Source organism: Giraffa tippelskirchi, chromosome X, assembly GCF_054371585.1.
Source record: "Giraffa tippelskirchi isolate mGirTip1 chromosome X, T2T-mGirTip1v1.2.pri, whole genome shotgun sequence".
In the NCBI taxonomy this organism is placed as follows: Eukaryota; Metazoa; Chordata; class Mammalia; order Artiodactyla; family Giraffidae; genus Giraffa; species Giraffa tippelskirchi.
In genome coordinates, this window is record NC_137289.1 from 107293049 (window position 1) to 107308727 (window position 15679).

At 42.3% G+C, this 15679-nt stretch overlaps 1 protein-coding gene across 1 annotated transcript in view; it reads left to right on the forward strand.

The window, feature by feature from the left end:
• Positions 1 to 1778: 1778 nt before the first annotated feature.
• The window catches only part of MAOB (monoamine oxidase B), a 104995-nt gene continuing 91094 nt past the window's right edge, over positions 1779 to 15679 (forward strand). Inside the window, exon 1 of the mRNA XM_081567284.1 lies at positions 1779 to 1978. Coding sequence (XP_081423410.1) covers positions 1933 to 1978 — 46 coding nt within the window. The 5' untranslated portion in view covers positions 1779 to 1932. The remainder of the gene's footprint in view (positions 1979 to 15679) is intronic.

Sequence of the window (15679 nt, forward strand, 5' to 3'; positions counted from 1 at the left end):
GATCCACAAGAGTGTTTAATGGGAACAGTAGGCACTCTTCTGCTTGAAAATCCACTTGGGCAGAATGGGCTCACCCACCAAGGTCTTCTGTATGAAGCAGCCAAGATGTTTGGCCTCCGGAGCAGGAAGCTAAAGCTGTTTTTGAATGAGACTCAAACAGAAGAAATTACAGAAGAAATCCCTATGAAGACTTTGAATACAAAGACTGTGTATGTTTCTGTATTACCAACTACAGCAGACTTCTAACATTCGGTTATCTGTGGTTCAGTCTTGAATGAGACTCAAACAGAAGAAATTACAGAAGAAATCCCTATGAAGACTTTGAATACAAAGACTGTGTATGTTTCTGTATTACCAACTACAGCAGACTTCTAACATTCGGTTATCTGTGGTTCAGTCAACGTTTCCCTGGCATATACCTATTCTTCCCCCCTCTACTGAAACACACACATGGACACAGACATATTGAAGATGTTTCATTCAGATGCATGTATAATATACTGCTTTTTATCTAAAATCAAAATGGAATTGATCAGGTGACTTGAGACTCCATAGTAGTAGTCACACTTAACCTTAAACACCTATGCAGTTATGTTGAGGGAAAGTTGGTGTTACCTCGGCACTAAAAAGTATATACTTGAAATTTTAAGTATAGAATATAGAAGTAGTTTAAATGGTATAGTGTATGTGTCCACACACACACACACACACTCTCATATATAATTCTGTGGCCTTTTAAAACTTGTTTGAAATCTCTTAAAGGAATGGACAGTGTTGTATATTTTTTGCTACCTGGATTTTCCTGGGTAATTTGATGGAATATTTTAAGTTTCAGTAAATCAGAACAATAAACTTTCTCTCAGATTAAAAAAAAATGTATATAACTCCTTTGCTAACACTGGCGAAGGGGGCACACTCCATCCCCCTTCTGATGTCTATGCCAGAAGCTTTCTCTGTCCCTTCTTATACTTTAATAAAACTCTGTTATAAAAAAAAAAAAGCATCAATTCTTCAACACTCGGCTTTATGGTCCAACTCTCACATCCATACATGACTACTGGAAAAACCATAGCTTTGACTAGATGGACTGTGGTTGGCAAAGTAATGTCTCTGCTTTTTAATATGCTGTCTAGGTTGATCATAGCTTTTCTTCCAAGGAGCAAGCATCTTTTAATCTCATGGCTTCAGTCACCACCTGCAGTGACTTTCAAGCCCAAGAAAATAAAGTCTGTCACTGTTTTCGTTGTCTCCCCATCTATTTCCCATTCAAGTACAGTGCCAAGATAATGACAATCCTGGGTAGTAGATCAAGGTAGGGCTTGGAATCTTCCTGGCCCTCAGGAAATTGTTATTTCTGACTCTTTCTGTTGTCTTTGCCCCTCCTTAATGACTTTATCTCACGTTCCTCATCCATAAAATGGGTTGTTGTAAGGTTTAATTGGAATTACGCATGTAAAATGCTGAGCACGGTGCCCGGTACCAGAAAAGCCTTCACATTATGTTTGCCTTTCTCTACTGCTCCATTCCAGGGAGTCATTTGAGGTGCTGGAGGAGGACATCCCAATCTGCCATCCTCCCAGCCTCCGAGCTGAGCAGCGCACCAGAGAAGCTGATGGGAAAATACAGTGCATAAGGCCAACGGGGAGTGGTGGCCCCGGGGATGGACACTTGGAGGCCCTGGGTGACCTCTGTGCCCTGGCGTCCACCCTCCCCAGATTTGAGCCGCAGACCTCGGGGCGCGAACGAGGGCGGTGCGCTCGAGCCCCGCCGGCGCGTAGGCAGGCGGGCGGGGCTGCGAGACCCGAAGCTCTGGGCCGCCAATATAGGCGCTCGGCTGAGGCGCTAGTGCGCGGGGGCAGCGCTGCGGGCGGGAGCCGAGATCCAGACACGGAAGCAGCTGGCACCCGGGTGGCCTGGAGAGGGGCGAGCAACATGAGCAACAAATGCGATGTGGTCGTGGTGGGGGGCGGCATCTCAGGTCAGTGGCGGCTGCGCGCCTTCCTTCCTCATCCCCCGGCTCCGACAAGTGGCCGCCCTGGGAGGCACTCGGGGCGGCCGTGCGGCGGGGTGTCCCCTGGAACCCCTAGACTCTCCGTGCGTGGGAGGGGATCTAGAGAGTCTCAAACGTTGTACACGGAATCCTCCTTCGGGAGGAGAAGGATTTGGTGGCCCCCTCCCCTCCCCGGACAGAAGCCGGAGGATGTCTTTTGAAGGTATGGGGCTAGACTTTGAACTTCTGCCCCGGACAGCTGCCAAGCCTGAGCCTGCTGGAATTTTCAAAGCTCCGGGGGGCGAGGAGAGGGGTGTGGTGGTGGTGAGAAAATGGGCAGGGGAGAGACTCTTACTAGGGGGTGGCATAAAGGTCAGTCACTTGCCCCAAGCAAAGGTCAGATCTTTTGCTCCAGCCCGACCTGGACACTCTACACCCTCACTCCGTGCAGGCATGGACCACGACGTGTTGTTTTTCTGGAACCAAGAAAATGACCTTGAGAACAGCTTCCCGTTCAAAAAGAAGGGATTGGACTCTGGGGCATTGATCCTCCTGACCCCAATTCTTTCTGATTCCACTATTGCCATGGGTCTACCTGCGGCTGCAGGGCCTTCTTGTCAAATGCCTTCTTGTCAAATGTCTCCTCTCCTTCTGTGCCTTCTTCTCTTCCCCCGCCCCCACACACTCAGTGGAGGGCGGCCAAAAAGCTTAGAAGGGATGGGGGACAGAAAGTACCCTCATAGACACGGGGAGGGGAAGTGGGACTGGGCCTCGAGAAACAGACGCTAGAAGATGGATGGGGTGAGTGGGGGAACCCACCCTCTGAAGAGAGTCAGGCAGATCCTATGGGGTGAGGTCAGTGGAATATTAAGCAATGCTTCCAGAACAGCCTGTCTCACAGACCCCTGAGAATGCATTGGTCCAACCCCCAGGACCTCCTGGTGCTTGAGCAATAATGAGGACACCTCCAAAATCCACCACTGTGTTGACTAAGACATACCCTAACCAGATGTCAGGGGCCAGCCTCCAACTTTCTCCCTGGGGAGCGGGCAGGGCAGAGGCGCTCAGATTCTCCTGTGGCAGGTGAAGAAAGCAAGGTGCTGGATGTTGGATGCCATGCCGCAATTCCAGCCTTCCTCACCTTTGAGTCAGATCTCAGGCTATCCCTTCTGTTTGCCTGGTCCCCCACCCCCTCCCCGAGCTCACCCATGCCAGGCTCTGTGCACGGTGCTACAGATGCTTTAAGTACAACAGCATGCTGTGGTGGGCTCTGGCTGTATAGATTCCATTTTCATTCAGTATTTTTGACATCATCTCTCCTCGAGGAGCTCGGTGTGTGTCCGTGCTGCCTTGCACAGCACTCCCATCTTATGGAAGAGGAAACCCCTCTTTCTAGGGCTTCAAAGTCCTTTTCTTACCCAAACTATGTCTAACATGTTCCAAGTCTTCATTTACCCTTTTATTTTGTTTTTTTCTGATTCATTCTCCAAACCTTCATGCTCACTCAAATTATTCATGTAAGACTCATACTGGAAGGATAGATAAGGGTTTAGCTTTTTTTTTACAGCAGTGGTGAATCTCTGCTTTTGACTCCCAAACTCTCCAAACAAGGGACTGGTGAGTAGATCTGCCTTTTCTCAAGAATGTCACATGGAATAGGCATTGTTCTAAAAACTAAGAAAGCAGGGTTCCAAGGCCTTACTCAATAGCTTTATCTGCTACATGGGGTAACACCAACTAGTCATAGCTAGATTACAAGGTCATTCTAAAAGGTAGGTGATGCGGTGTGTGTGAAGATGGCTTTGCAAAGTCTGACATATGTATGACACAAGGGATTACAAGAGTTTCGCTCGTTTATTCAAACAGTACACATTAGGGCAGGCTGTGGTTGAGGATGCAAAACTAGATCACATTTTTCTTGTGCTGGAAGATTTGTTAGTCTAGGAAAAGAGATGAGGTATCTAGACAAAGACAATACAAAGTAGAAAGTGGTAGGTGCCACAAGAGAGGTCCATTCATTAGTTCATTATCCATTCATTGAAGGAACATTTGCTTCCTGTCCCGCATCCTATCCCAAAGGGAAGGAAAGATGAATTAGGCAGAGCCATTGCCCCTGGGGTACTCACAAGCTGATGTGGGAGGCAGAGTCGTGAACGAGTGATACTAATGACCTACGATATATGCCTTTTCCTAGGACCTCCTACTGAAGGTTATAGGAAAGGTGAATGATGAACTCTGCCTGAGAATGTCTGGACAGACTTCATAGGGAAGGTGAAGTAGAACTTAAGGAATGGATATGAATTCACCAGGAGACTGGATGAAGAAAGTATCTGAAGCTAAAGAATAGCTTAAATAAAATCACAAATATGTGAGCTATTCTCATGCTTAGGAAAGATAAGAACTTTAGCACAGGGATTTACTTGGTGTTTCAATGGTTTAAGACTTGGCCTTCCAATGCAGGGCATTGCGGGTTCAATCCCTGGTTGGGGAGCTAAGATCCCACATGCCTCAAGGCAAAAAAATCCAAAACATAAAACAGAAGCAATGTTGTAACAAATTCAATTAAGACTTTAAAAATGGTCCACAGGAAAAAAAATCTTTAAAAATAAAGAAAGAACTTCAGTGTGGAGAATTGAGGGGGACTTGTGGGAGACCAAGCTACAAAGGTGGTTTGGGATGAGTTGTAGGTAGCCTTGTATGTCATCACCCAAAGATTTAGCTCCCTGGTGGCTCAGATGGTACAGAATCCACCTACAGTGCAGGAGACCCAGGTTCAATCCCTGGGTCAGGAAGATCCCCTGGAGAAGGGAATGGCTCCCCACTCTAGTATTCTTACCTAGGAAATCCCATGGACAGAGGAGCATGGCGGGCTACAGTCCATTTGGTCACAAAGAGTTAGACACGACTGAGTGGCTAATTTTGGGGGCTTCCCAGGTAGCACTAGTGGTAAAGAACCCACCTGCCAATGTAGAAGACATAAGAGATGCAGGTTCGATCCCTGGGTCAGGAAGATCTCCTGGAGGAGAGCATGGCAACCCACTCCAGCATTCTTGCCTGGAGAATCCCATGGACAGAGGAGCCTGCTGGGCCACAGTCCATAGGGTCACAAAGAGTCAGACATGACTGAGTGACTTAGCACACATGCAGTCAATGAACAGCCACTAATGATTTTTCATTCACAAAGTGATATGTCAAATGATAGGAATATGATGATAAAGAGGAATGTGCAGAAGAGCAGGTTTGGGGAAAGAAGGAGCATCTAGAGTTGAAGGTGCTGATATAACACCCAGGGAGAGATGTCTAGCAGCTGGAAGTGCAAAGAACAGGTTGGGCTGACAGATTTGTGTGACAGAGACGTTTTAGTTGAAGCCCCTGAAGTCCGTGAAATGACCCAAACCAAGAGTGGAGAGAGAAGATAGGATGCCTAGGACGGAACTGGTTGAGGGGGTGCTCACCTCCTCCACTGGGAGGAAGATATTTCAGTCTTTATAGTTTGATGAGAGAAATGAGGAAACTGAGAAACTGAAAAACACTTGGTTAATCTCAAATCTTAGCTCATATGTCATTTACCGGGGGCAGCCTTCCCAAATCCCTCCAAATGGGTTGAGATGCCTTTGTTTAACTCTCCTCTGCCATCTTGTTCTTTTCCTTGAGTTTTTAATTGTTCACAAATTGGTGTCATTTCTTGTTCAATCACTTTCTCCTCCACTAGGCCGTAAGCCCCTGGAGCCCTGGGAAGTGTTTCTATGTCTCCTGGAGCACCCCCAAACTCCAGCTCCAGCGCTCTGCCTGGCCTAGTTAGCACTCAATAAGTGTGTTGAATGAACAAACTTGAACATTATCCACACAAAGCAGCCGTTGATTGCATCTGAAATTCACATCCACTTACTCCTGACTCTTTTGCATGTCCTGCCAAATCTTATTGAGTAAGGGAAAAATGGTAAAATCAGAATTTTATGATTAGTTGGTGACTGACGCTGTTAACTTTAATAATTATTAAACTTGGGCCATTCTGATAGTCTTCTGACAGTTTTCGAAGCTGTCAGCAAATTTTAATCACTCCCTTTGGCATAAGCAGAGATGGACTAGAGGTATTGATGGTTAATATATAACCTTCTTTTTTAACGTTTGAAAAATTCCAAGGCGACTGTAGAACAGCTTTTTGTTTTGGGAAATGCGCATGGTATATAAACGTGCACCTGCTGACATCTCTTTCACCCAAGGAGCAGGTCATCTCTGGGGACTTGGCAGAGTAATGGCATTTCCCACATGGAGCTGAACAACAGCATACGGCTTCTGTTCCGAGTCTCGATTTTAATGTTTGATATGGTAGAACCATGGAAACTATCTTTTGCAGATCTAGAACGCTCATGCTCAAGCCTCAGAATAAAAGGTAAAAAAGGGAAACTTGAAACAGAAAGAATTTTTTTCCAGGCTTGAGAGCAGTGATCTGGCCCCCTGAGGGTGGCAGGCACTCAGCTAACAGCCTGGAAGAGTCAAAGTCAGCCTTCCAAATGGTAATCAACACCTGGAAGGTGATCTATGCAGCCAGGAAGGCCAGGAGGCCAAGCCTGCTGCAGGCTGGAGGGACTGGCCTAGGCAGGGTGCATCAGAGAGGGCCCACAGGGGATGATGAGTTGAGGGATGTGATAAGCAGACGAGGCTTGTGTGTTAATGGCAAAGCCCCTGCCTCACCTTTGATGAAGAAAGATGGAGAACTTGCCTGGATGCCTATAACCCACCTGAATGTTCTAAGAAATGGTAGTTGGATGGAAGTGCTTGGAAATGTGTATATCCCAGTCGATATAAAGAGGCAGTATGCAATGTTAAAAAAGCATATGTCAGACATCAAACAGACTCGTTATGAATTCCATTTCCTATACTTAGCTATTGTGTCACCTTAAAATTTCCCTCACCTCTCTGTTCTTCAGATGCATTTAAAAATGAGACTCCTAGTGCCATTTTTGGCCTGAGAGCTTGTTGCTAAGATTAGAAAGAACGCACATAAAGGACTGTACACAGTGGCCATTATGGCGACAGCTTGTACCAAAAAGACAGCTTGTCTTTTTGGAAAAGACATCCGTTTTTTAGCTTCTAGGGTTTTTTAATCTGTGGGAGCAGAGGCAGGCATCTCTGTAATCACGTCTTCCTCTTTACTGAGCAGTCATTTTTCTTGCTGTGAGGCATTTATAAGGTGACTACAGGATCCACACAGGCATCATTCTGACCTCATCCTGCCCCACCCCCATCCCTTCAGTCCCTCCAGTGAGGAGTCTGAGAAGCTCAGGCTTACCCTGGGCTTCAGAGCCACCAAACCCATTGTGTTCCTTATCAGAAGAAAATTTCAAAGCCCTCGATCTGTATTTCATCACTACCCCAGCCTGGCTGCTATTCCCCTTCTGATCTGGTCTTCATTTCAGCCACCTGACACCTGTCTTAATTATAAGAAATAATAAATGAGACTATTATTTCTCTCTTGAATAATATTAATTATTTAATAATAATAGAAGAAGCAGCATTTTGAGTGCTGTCTGTATGTTAAATTGAGTAACAGTGAGGTGATCCTAATATTAGCATCTGCCAGGCGCCAAATAAATTCAAAATCTTAGTGTAGAAATCTGTTCTGTGTTTAGAATCTCTGACATGTTTATCTCTTAACTATATACAAAAAATAATTAGAATTTCAGATTTTTCTTTCAGTTTAGCTGCTACATTTCTTACATCATCTGTGTTGGTAAATCATATACAAGCCATGAAAGCAGAGCTGTGAAACAGCAGCCCTGTAATAAGACAATATTCCATGAGTTTGTGTGTGTGTGTGTGTGTGTTGGCACATGTACATGCACAGCCACTAAGCCACCTACCACCTCCTCCACCCAAAGTTTGACAGTGGAGTTGGCTGGAACACTGACACTTCACATCCACTAGTGGTTAGAGGCCATTTTGTTGACCTGATTAACAATAATAGCAAGGTCTACTGTGTGCTTGCCAGATCCTAAGCCCCATTCCAAGCATTTTACATGCATTTTCTCCTTTAACCCTTTAGACCACTTTATGAAATAGATACCTTTATTATCCCTACCCTCCAGATGAGAAAACTAAGGCATCAAAAGGTTACCAATTTTGCTTAAGGTGACACAGCTAGTGAGTGGTGAAACCACAATAAATGCCATGCTCTTAACCTCTGTACTCTACCACTGCTGATTTCTTCTGTTCCCAGTGAAAATGTCACTACAGGAACAGTTCCTTCCAGTCTGTAGCAATAACATAGGATTTGTTTTGATATAATTTGTTCACATTGCAACAGTGGAAAAGATATATATATATATATATATATATTGAGTAATGTGAGTGATATGTATGTCATCAGTTTGAAAATCAGTTGTTTTACAGCTCATACACCTTAATATAAAAAAAAGTCTATCAAAAAATGGGGAGAAGAGCTAGATAGACATTTCTCCAAAGAAGACATACAGCTGACCACCATGCAAATGAAAAGATGCTGAATATGCTGATTGTTAGAGGAATGCAAATCAAAACCACAATGAGTAGTTGATCTTACACCAGCCAGAATGCCCATCATTAAAAAGTCTACAAATAATAAATGCTGGAGAGGGTGTGGAGAAAAAGGAACCCTCCTACACTGTTGGTGGGAATGTAAATTGGTGCAGCCACTATGGAGAATAGTATGGAGGTTCCTTAAAAAAATAAAAATAGAGTTGCCATATCATTCTGAAACCCTGCTCCTGAGCACATATCCAGAAAAAAAACTCTAATTCAAAAAGATAAATGTACACCAATGTTCATAGCAGCACTATTTACAATAGCCAAGACATGGAAGTAACCTAAATGTCCATCAACAGATGAATAGATTTAAGATGTGGTATATATATGTATATTTGGGCTCCTCTGATGGCTCAACAGGTAAACAATCCACCTGCCAATTCAGGAGATGTAAGAGACATGGGTTCAATCCCTGGGTCAGGAAGATCCCTTGGAAAAGGGCATGACAACCCACTCCAGTGTTCTTGCCTGGAGAATCCCATGGACAGAGGCACCTGGAAGCTACAGTCCATAGGGTCACAAAGAGTTGGACACGAGTGAAGCGACTGAGCACACACATGTGTATTCAGCCATAAAAAAAGAATGAAAATACCATTTGCAACAACATGGATGGATCTCGGGATTATCATACTAAGTGAAGTAAGTCAGACAGAGAAAGAAAAATGTATGTGATATCACTTATATGTGGAATCTAAAAAATGAGACAAGTGAACTTATTTACAAAACAGAAATAGACTCACAGACATAGAAAATAAATTTATGGTTACCAAAGGGGACAGTGATGGGGGAGAGATAAATAAGTTGTTTGGGATTAACAGATACACACTACTATATATAAAATAGATGAACAATAAAGACCTACTGTATAGCACAGGGAGCTATATTCAATATCTTGTAATAACCTATAATGGAAAAAAATCTGAAAAAGAATATGCATATATATATGTATATATATATATATACACATACACATATCTGAATCACTTTGATGTATACCTGAAACTGACACAGCATTGTACATTAAATACACTTCAACTTTATTTATTTTTTTAAAAATAAATTATTTATTTTAGTTGGGGGCTAATTACTTTACAATATTGTAGTAGTTTTTGCCATACATTGACATGAATCAGCCATGAGTTTACATGTGTTCCCCTTCCTGGACCCCCCTCCCACCTCCCTCCCCATCCCATCCCTCTGGGTCATCCCATTGCCCCAGCCCTGAGCATTTGTCTCATGCATCGAACATGGAATGGTGTTCTGTTTCACATATGATAATATACATGTTTCAATGCTATTCTCCCAGAACGTCCCACCCTCACTTCTCCCTCAGAGTCCATAAGACTGTTCTATGCATCTGTGTCTCTTATTCTATCTCGCATATAGGGTTATTGTTACCATCTTTCAAATTCCATATATATGCTTTAGTATACTGTATTGGTGTTTTTCTTTCTGGCTTACTTCACTCTGTATTATGGGCTCCAGTTTCATCCATCTCAATAGAACCGATTCAAATGTATTTTTTTTAATGGCTGAGTAATGTTCCATTGTGTATATGTACCACAGCTTCCTTATCCATTCATCTGCTGATGGACATCTAGGTTGCTTCCATGTCCTGGCTATTGTAAACAGTGCTGCGATGAACATTGGGGTACACACGTCTCTTTCAATTCTGGTTTCCTTGGTGTGTATGCCCAGCAGTGGGATTGCTGGGTCATATGGCAGTTCTATTCCCAGTTTTTTAAGGAATCTCCACACTGTTCTCCATAGTGGCTGTACTAGTTTGCATTCCCACCAACGGTATAAGAGGGTTCCCTTTTCTCCACACCCTCTCCAGCATTTATTGCTTCTAGACTTTTGGATAGCAGCCATTCTGACTGGTGTGAAATGGTACCTCATTGTGGTTTTGATTTGCATTTCTCTAATAATGAGTGATGTTGAGCATCTTTTCATGTGTTTGTTAGCCATCTGTATGTCTTCTTTGGAGAAATGTCTGTTTAGTTCTTTGGCCCATTTTTTGATTGGGCCGTTTATTTTTCTGGAATTCAGCTGCAGGAGTTGCTTGTAAAATATACTTCAACTTTAAAATGGTTAAGAGATAAGGAAAAGAATATACAGATTCTTGGATTATCACTGGAAAAAAATCTGCTTTTAAATGCAACCAATAGGGCAAAAGAAAAAGAAAAGAGAAAAAACCAGCTGCTTTGATGATTTCTACATTTTTTTCAATCAATATACAGATGGCCTCTGACTCAAATTTATCCTGTGAACTTGATGAGATAATTTAGTTTCTAACTTATTTCTCTAATATTTTGGGCTTCAGTAGCATTTTCATGTTCTAGTGACACAATAAAGTCAATAAAATGTTCCAGTATCAAGGATTTCTCCAGACATCAGTAATGACAGCAAATGTTGCTATCACCAAATTTTAATGTTTGTATATTTCTTTATTCTTGTCAAGATTCAAAGTCTATATGCACATGCCCTTAACTGATGTACACTGAATTAGAACTTCTGCATTTTAAATAACATTTAAAATTAGGTAATATGAATTATTACAGGTGACAAGGTCAAAGTATAATGTCAAATATCAAGTTAGCACCTGGGACAAATGAAATGTGTACAGTAGCATGTCACTCTGAATTGGAATGCACACTAACTTTAGTTTCATCTTTGGATTTGATGGCCATTATACATATAGTCTTAGCAGTGTTCCATCTGTGTGTCTATTACTGGATCTCACTTACCATGTTTAAATTACTTGTTCAAGCATCCGTGAACCTTCACCTGATCATAGACTGCTCAAAATCAAAGACTTTGTACAATGTATCTCCCTATCTCTGGTGTTTAGCAAAGAACCCAGCTCACCTTAGCCCCCAGAAATTGAATTAAATTGATAGAATCCCTTGACCAGGATTGTGGGTCTTCTCAGGCTTTGGGCTCAGAGAAGGTAAGCCTTACAACCAGAGATCTGTTGGAAGGATGGGACTAACCTTTTACCTCCTAGAGGAAGCAGGATAACACAAAAGTTAAATGCAAGAACCCTAGGAGCCTAACACTTGGGTTCAGATCCTACTTGTGTCCCTAACTGTATAGCTTCAGTTAGTTACCTACTTCCTTAGCCTCCAGATATTCACTTATTAAGTGGAGTGATGTTCCTGGGGCTAACTTCTGGGATGCTCAATCAGTGTTAACTCTGCTATTTTCACAAGTTAGCAAGCAGGGCTTAACTGAGGGGATCTTGGAAATGTACAAGATTGAATACACTTCTAGGTCCCCAAAACTGAGCCAAATAGAGAGGCCATGTTCAGGATGAGGGCTTTTGTCCCCATAAAAGAATACTTTGGAAATTTCCTCATGTGAAAAGTACAGCATTATCATTTTGCAAGGGCCCCAAGCTTCTTGGGCTTAGTTTTTTAGGGACGTCTCCAGTAGCTCAGCTGGTTAAGAATCTGCCTACAATGCAGGAGACCCCGGTTCGATCCCTGGGTTGGGAAGATCCTCTGGAGAAGGGAATGGCTACCCACTCCAGTAGTCTGGCCTGGCGAATTCCATGGACTATTCCATGGGGTCACAAAGAGTTGTACACGACTGAGTGACTTTCACTTTCACTGACTAGAAGTCAGTAATTCCCTTGATAATGGTATAAAATTTTTTCCTGACCTTGACCATCCAAATCCCATAAATTTCTTCTGAGCTAAAAAATGTTCTAAGGAATTCCCTGGTGGTCCAGTGGTTATGACTCTGTGCTTTTGCTTCAGCAGGGCATGGCTCCAATCCCTGGTAGGGGAACAGAAATCCTGCATGCCACATGGTGCAGAAAAAAATTTTTTTTTGCTCTAATAGAGTCATTGGTGACTGAAGATGGAAGCATCTTTAGTTTTATCTACTAGTGACAACACCTGGTTTTCCAGTGAATAAAGTCCCTGTTCTGGAGGATGAACCCTCAGCTTTAGGAGAAAGGGCAGTTGGAACAAGAACCTGACTAAATGATGCTATGTGGAAGATAAAAATGACTAACATTTCAAATGCACTGTTTTTACTGTCAAGTTTACAAAATGGATTCATGTTCAGTCTCTTCGGTTAACTCAGTAAACAAAGGTACTACAGAAAATGGTCAGTAAGCCATGATTCTCAAGTCATCATCTGTCAGTTTACTTAAGGGAGGTACAGACAGTCTTCTGTAAGACCAAGTTCTTACTCTCAGAAAATTTAAAATGCAACTGGAGACACAAGACCAGCACATATAGGCAATAAGAAAAGACTAGAAATAATAAATAATTGAGTTCTGTACTGTGGAACCCAAGTAAATCACAGAAGACCCCAGGAATTGGAGAAGTTCTTCTTAGAGGCATGAAATTGGAACAGTTCCTGAAGAACAGTCAAGGTTTGGGGTTGGTAGAGAAGGAGAGGTTTTAAAGATGGGAAGAATAATATAAATCATAAGGCCATAGGCTCCAGTTTACAGATGATATTTCTATTTATAGGAAGGTAGAAAGTGTAATAAGTCTAGGATAGTAGGCTAGGGAGATATGGGTGGTAAATTTGGAAGGAGGAGGGAAGGATCAAGCAATGAAATGTTGAAAAGCAAAGTGAGTTTGTTACATTTTTCAGGGGTTGGAACTAAGGAAGCATTGACAGTTTTTGCTAAAAAGATAAGATGGGCAGTTGTGAAAGAGGGCAACCATAGAGCCAAAAAAACCAAGTTCAGTTCAGTTCAGTCACTCAGTCATGTCCGACTCTTTGTGACCCCATGAACCACAGCACACCAGGCCTCCCTGTCCATCACCAACTCCCTGAGTCCACCCAAACCCATGTCCATTGAGTCGATGATGCCATCCAGCCATCTCATCCTCTGTCGTCCCCTTCTCCTCCTGCCCTCAATCTTTCCCAGCATCAGGGTCTTTTCCAATGAGTCAGCTCTTTGCATCAGGTGGCCAAAGTATTGGAGTTTCAGCTTCAACATCAGTCCTTCCAAAGAACACCCAGGACCGATCTCCTTTAGGATGGACTGGTTGGATCTCCTTGCAGTCCAAGGGACTCTCAAGAGTCTTCTCCAACACCACAGTTCAAAAGCATCAATTTTTCAGCACTCAGCTTTCTTTATAGTCCAACTCTCACATCCATACATGACCACTGAATAAACCATAGCCTTGACTAGATGGACCTTTGTTGGTAAACTAATGTCTCTGCTTTTTAATATGCTATCTAGGTTGGTCATAACTTTCCTTCCAAGGAGTAAGTGTCTTTTAATTTCATGGCTGCAGTCACCATCTGCAGTGATTTTGGAGCCCAGAAAAATAAAGTCAGCCACTGTTTCCACTGTTTGCCCATCTATCTGCCGTGAAGTGATGGGACTGGATGCCATGATCTTAGTTTTCTGAATGTTGAGCTTTAAGCCAACTTTTTCACTCTCCTCTTTCATTTTCATCAAGAGGCTCTTTAGTTCTTCTTCACTTTCTGCCATAAGGATGGTGTCATCTGCATATCTGAGGTTATTGATATTTCTCCCAGCAATCTTGATTCCAGCTTGTGCTTCCACCAGCCCAGCGTTTCTCATGATGTACTCTGCATATAAGTTAAATAAGCAGGGTGACAATATACAGCCTTGACGTACTCCTTTTCTTATTTGGAACCAGTCTGTTAAGAGATGGGTAGTAATTCAGGAATAGGTTGAGAGGTGATTAGCTGATTATAATGAATTGAGTTATCCTGAAGCTCAAAGCAGATTGCAGGAGAAAGTGAAGGGAGGCAAGAATGGGAAGAAGTTCTTCTGTTCACTGAGAACACATCTAGAAAAGAGGTTATCACAAAAATTAATTAGTATTTTCCCCCTGAAGTTTTATAGTTGAAATGGAAGGACTTGATTCTATTTAAAATTTTCCTTTTTCGAAAAAATAAGATCAAAGAGATTTTCTCCCTAAGGGTTGTGACCCAGCTTACTAAATGACAAACACACATCTTGAGCAATCTCAATCACAAAGTGAATAGTTCATCCTATTTTGTAATGTTTTCATTGAAACCTGTTGTTTTGTGAGAGAGAAGGCAAAATCAGAAAGCAAGGTCAAAGTTTGACCTTTCAAATGTTAGTTATGTTACCATAGTCTCTGTTTAATGGCATCTTAAATGTCATATTCTGCTTAATTTCCATTTTAAGTCAGAAGTTTACGTTCTTGATCTTATGTTAGTCATCTCTTACCTGGGTCATTTTTCACTCTGGACTCATCATCAGCATCAACATTTAATCTAAAAAAGTGATGCAAATGAACATGTTTATAAAGCAGAAGCAGACTCCCAAACTTAGAGAAGGAAACTAGTGGCACTAGTGGTGAAGAATTCACCTGCCAATGCAGGAGACTCAAGAGAAACAGGTTTGATCCCTGGGTTGGGAAGATTCCCTGGAGTAGGAAATGGCAACTCACTCCGGTGATATTCCATAGACAGAGGAGCCTGGTGGGCTACAGTCCGTGGGGCCACAAAGAGTTGGACACGACTGAGTGACTAAACACACACAGGGGAGAAGGTTGGGGGAAAGGGATAGTTAGGGAGCTTGGGATTGACATGTACATACTGCTTTTAATATATATAATGATTTGTATGTTCTTTCATTTTGAGAAGCATCCATTTTCACCTTGTACCTCAGGCAGTCTTAAAAAAAACACATTTGTCAGAATTGCACAATGCTGAAACTGTCCTTCTAGGTCCTTAGTTTTATTTGTTCTCCTTCCAACCTAAATAATACCCCCTCCCTTTTTTATTTATCTTGCAGACATTTCCAATGATTCATTTATAGTGAATTTGGAATCCCGGCTTCATCTTTTGTATTGTTTTATTCCTGTGATCCCAGTTGTGTCTTTAAGACAGAAGTCTTAAACTGTGTCTTCATAATCATGTTTAATTCTATCTCACTTTTTTGGATTATTTTCCAGTTTTTTACATTAAAGCAACAAATTCTTTGGAAAAATTTTGTTATCCAACACAGCCCCCTTTCAGATAACTTTGGGTAAAGAGTTAATAGTCAAATTAATAACTGAAGTTCCCTCGAAAATTTTTAGGAAGACAGGCCAACTGATGTAAATGAAAGATGAAATCACATTCCTTCTTGGTTATTTACAGCTTAAGGAG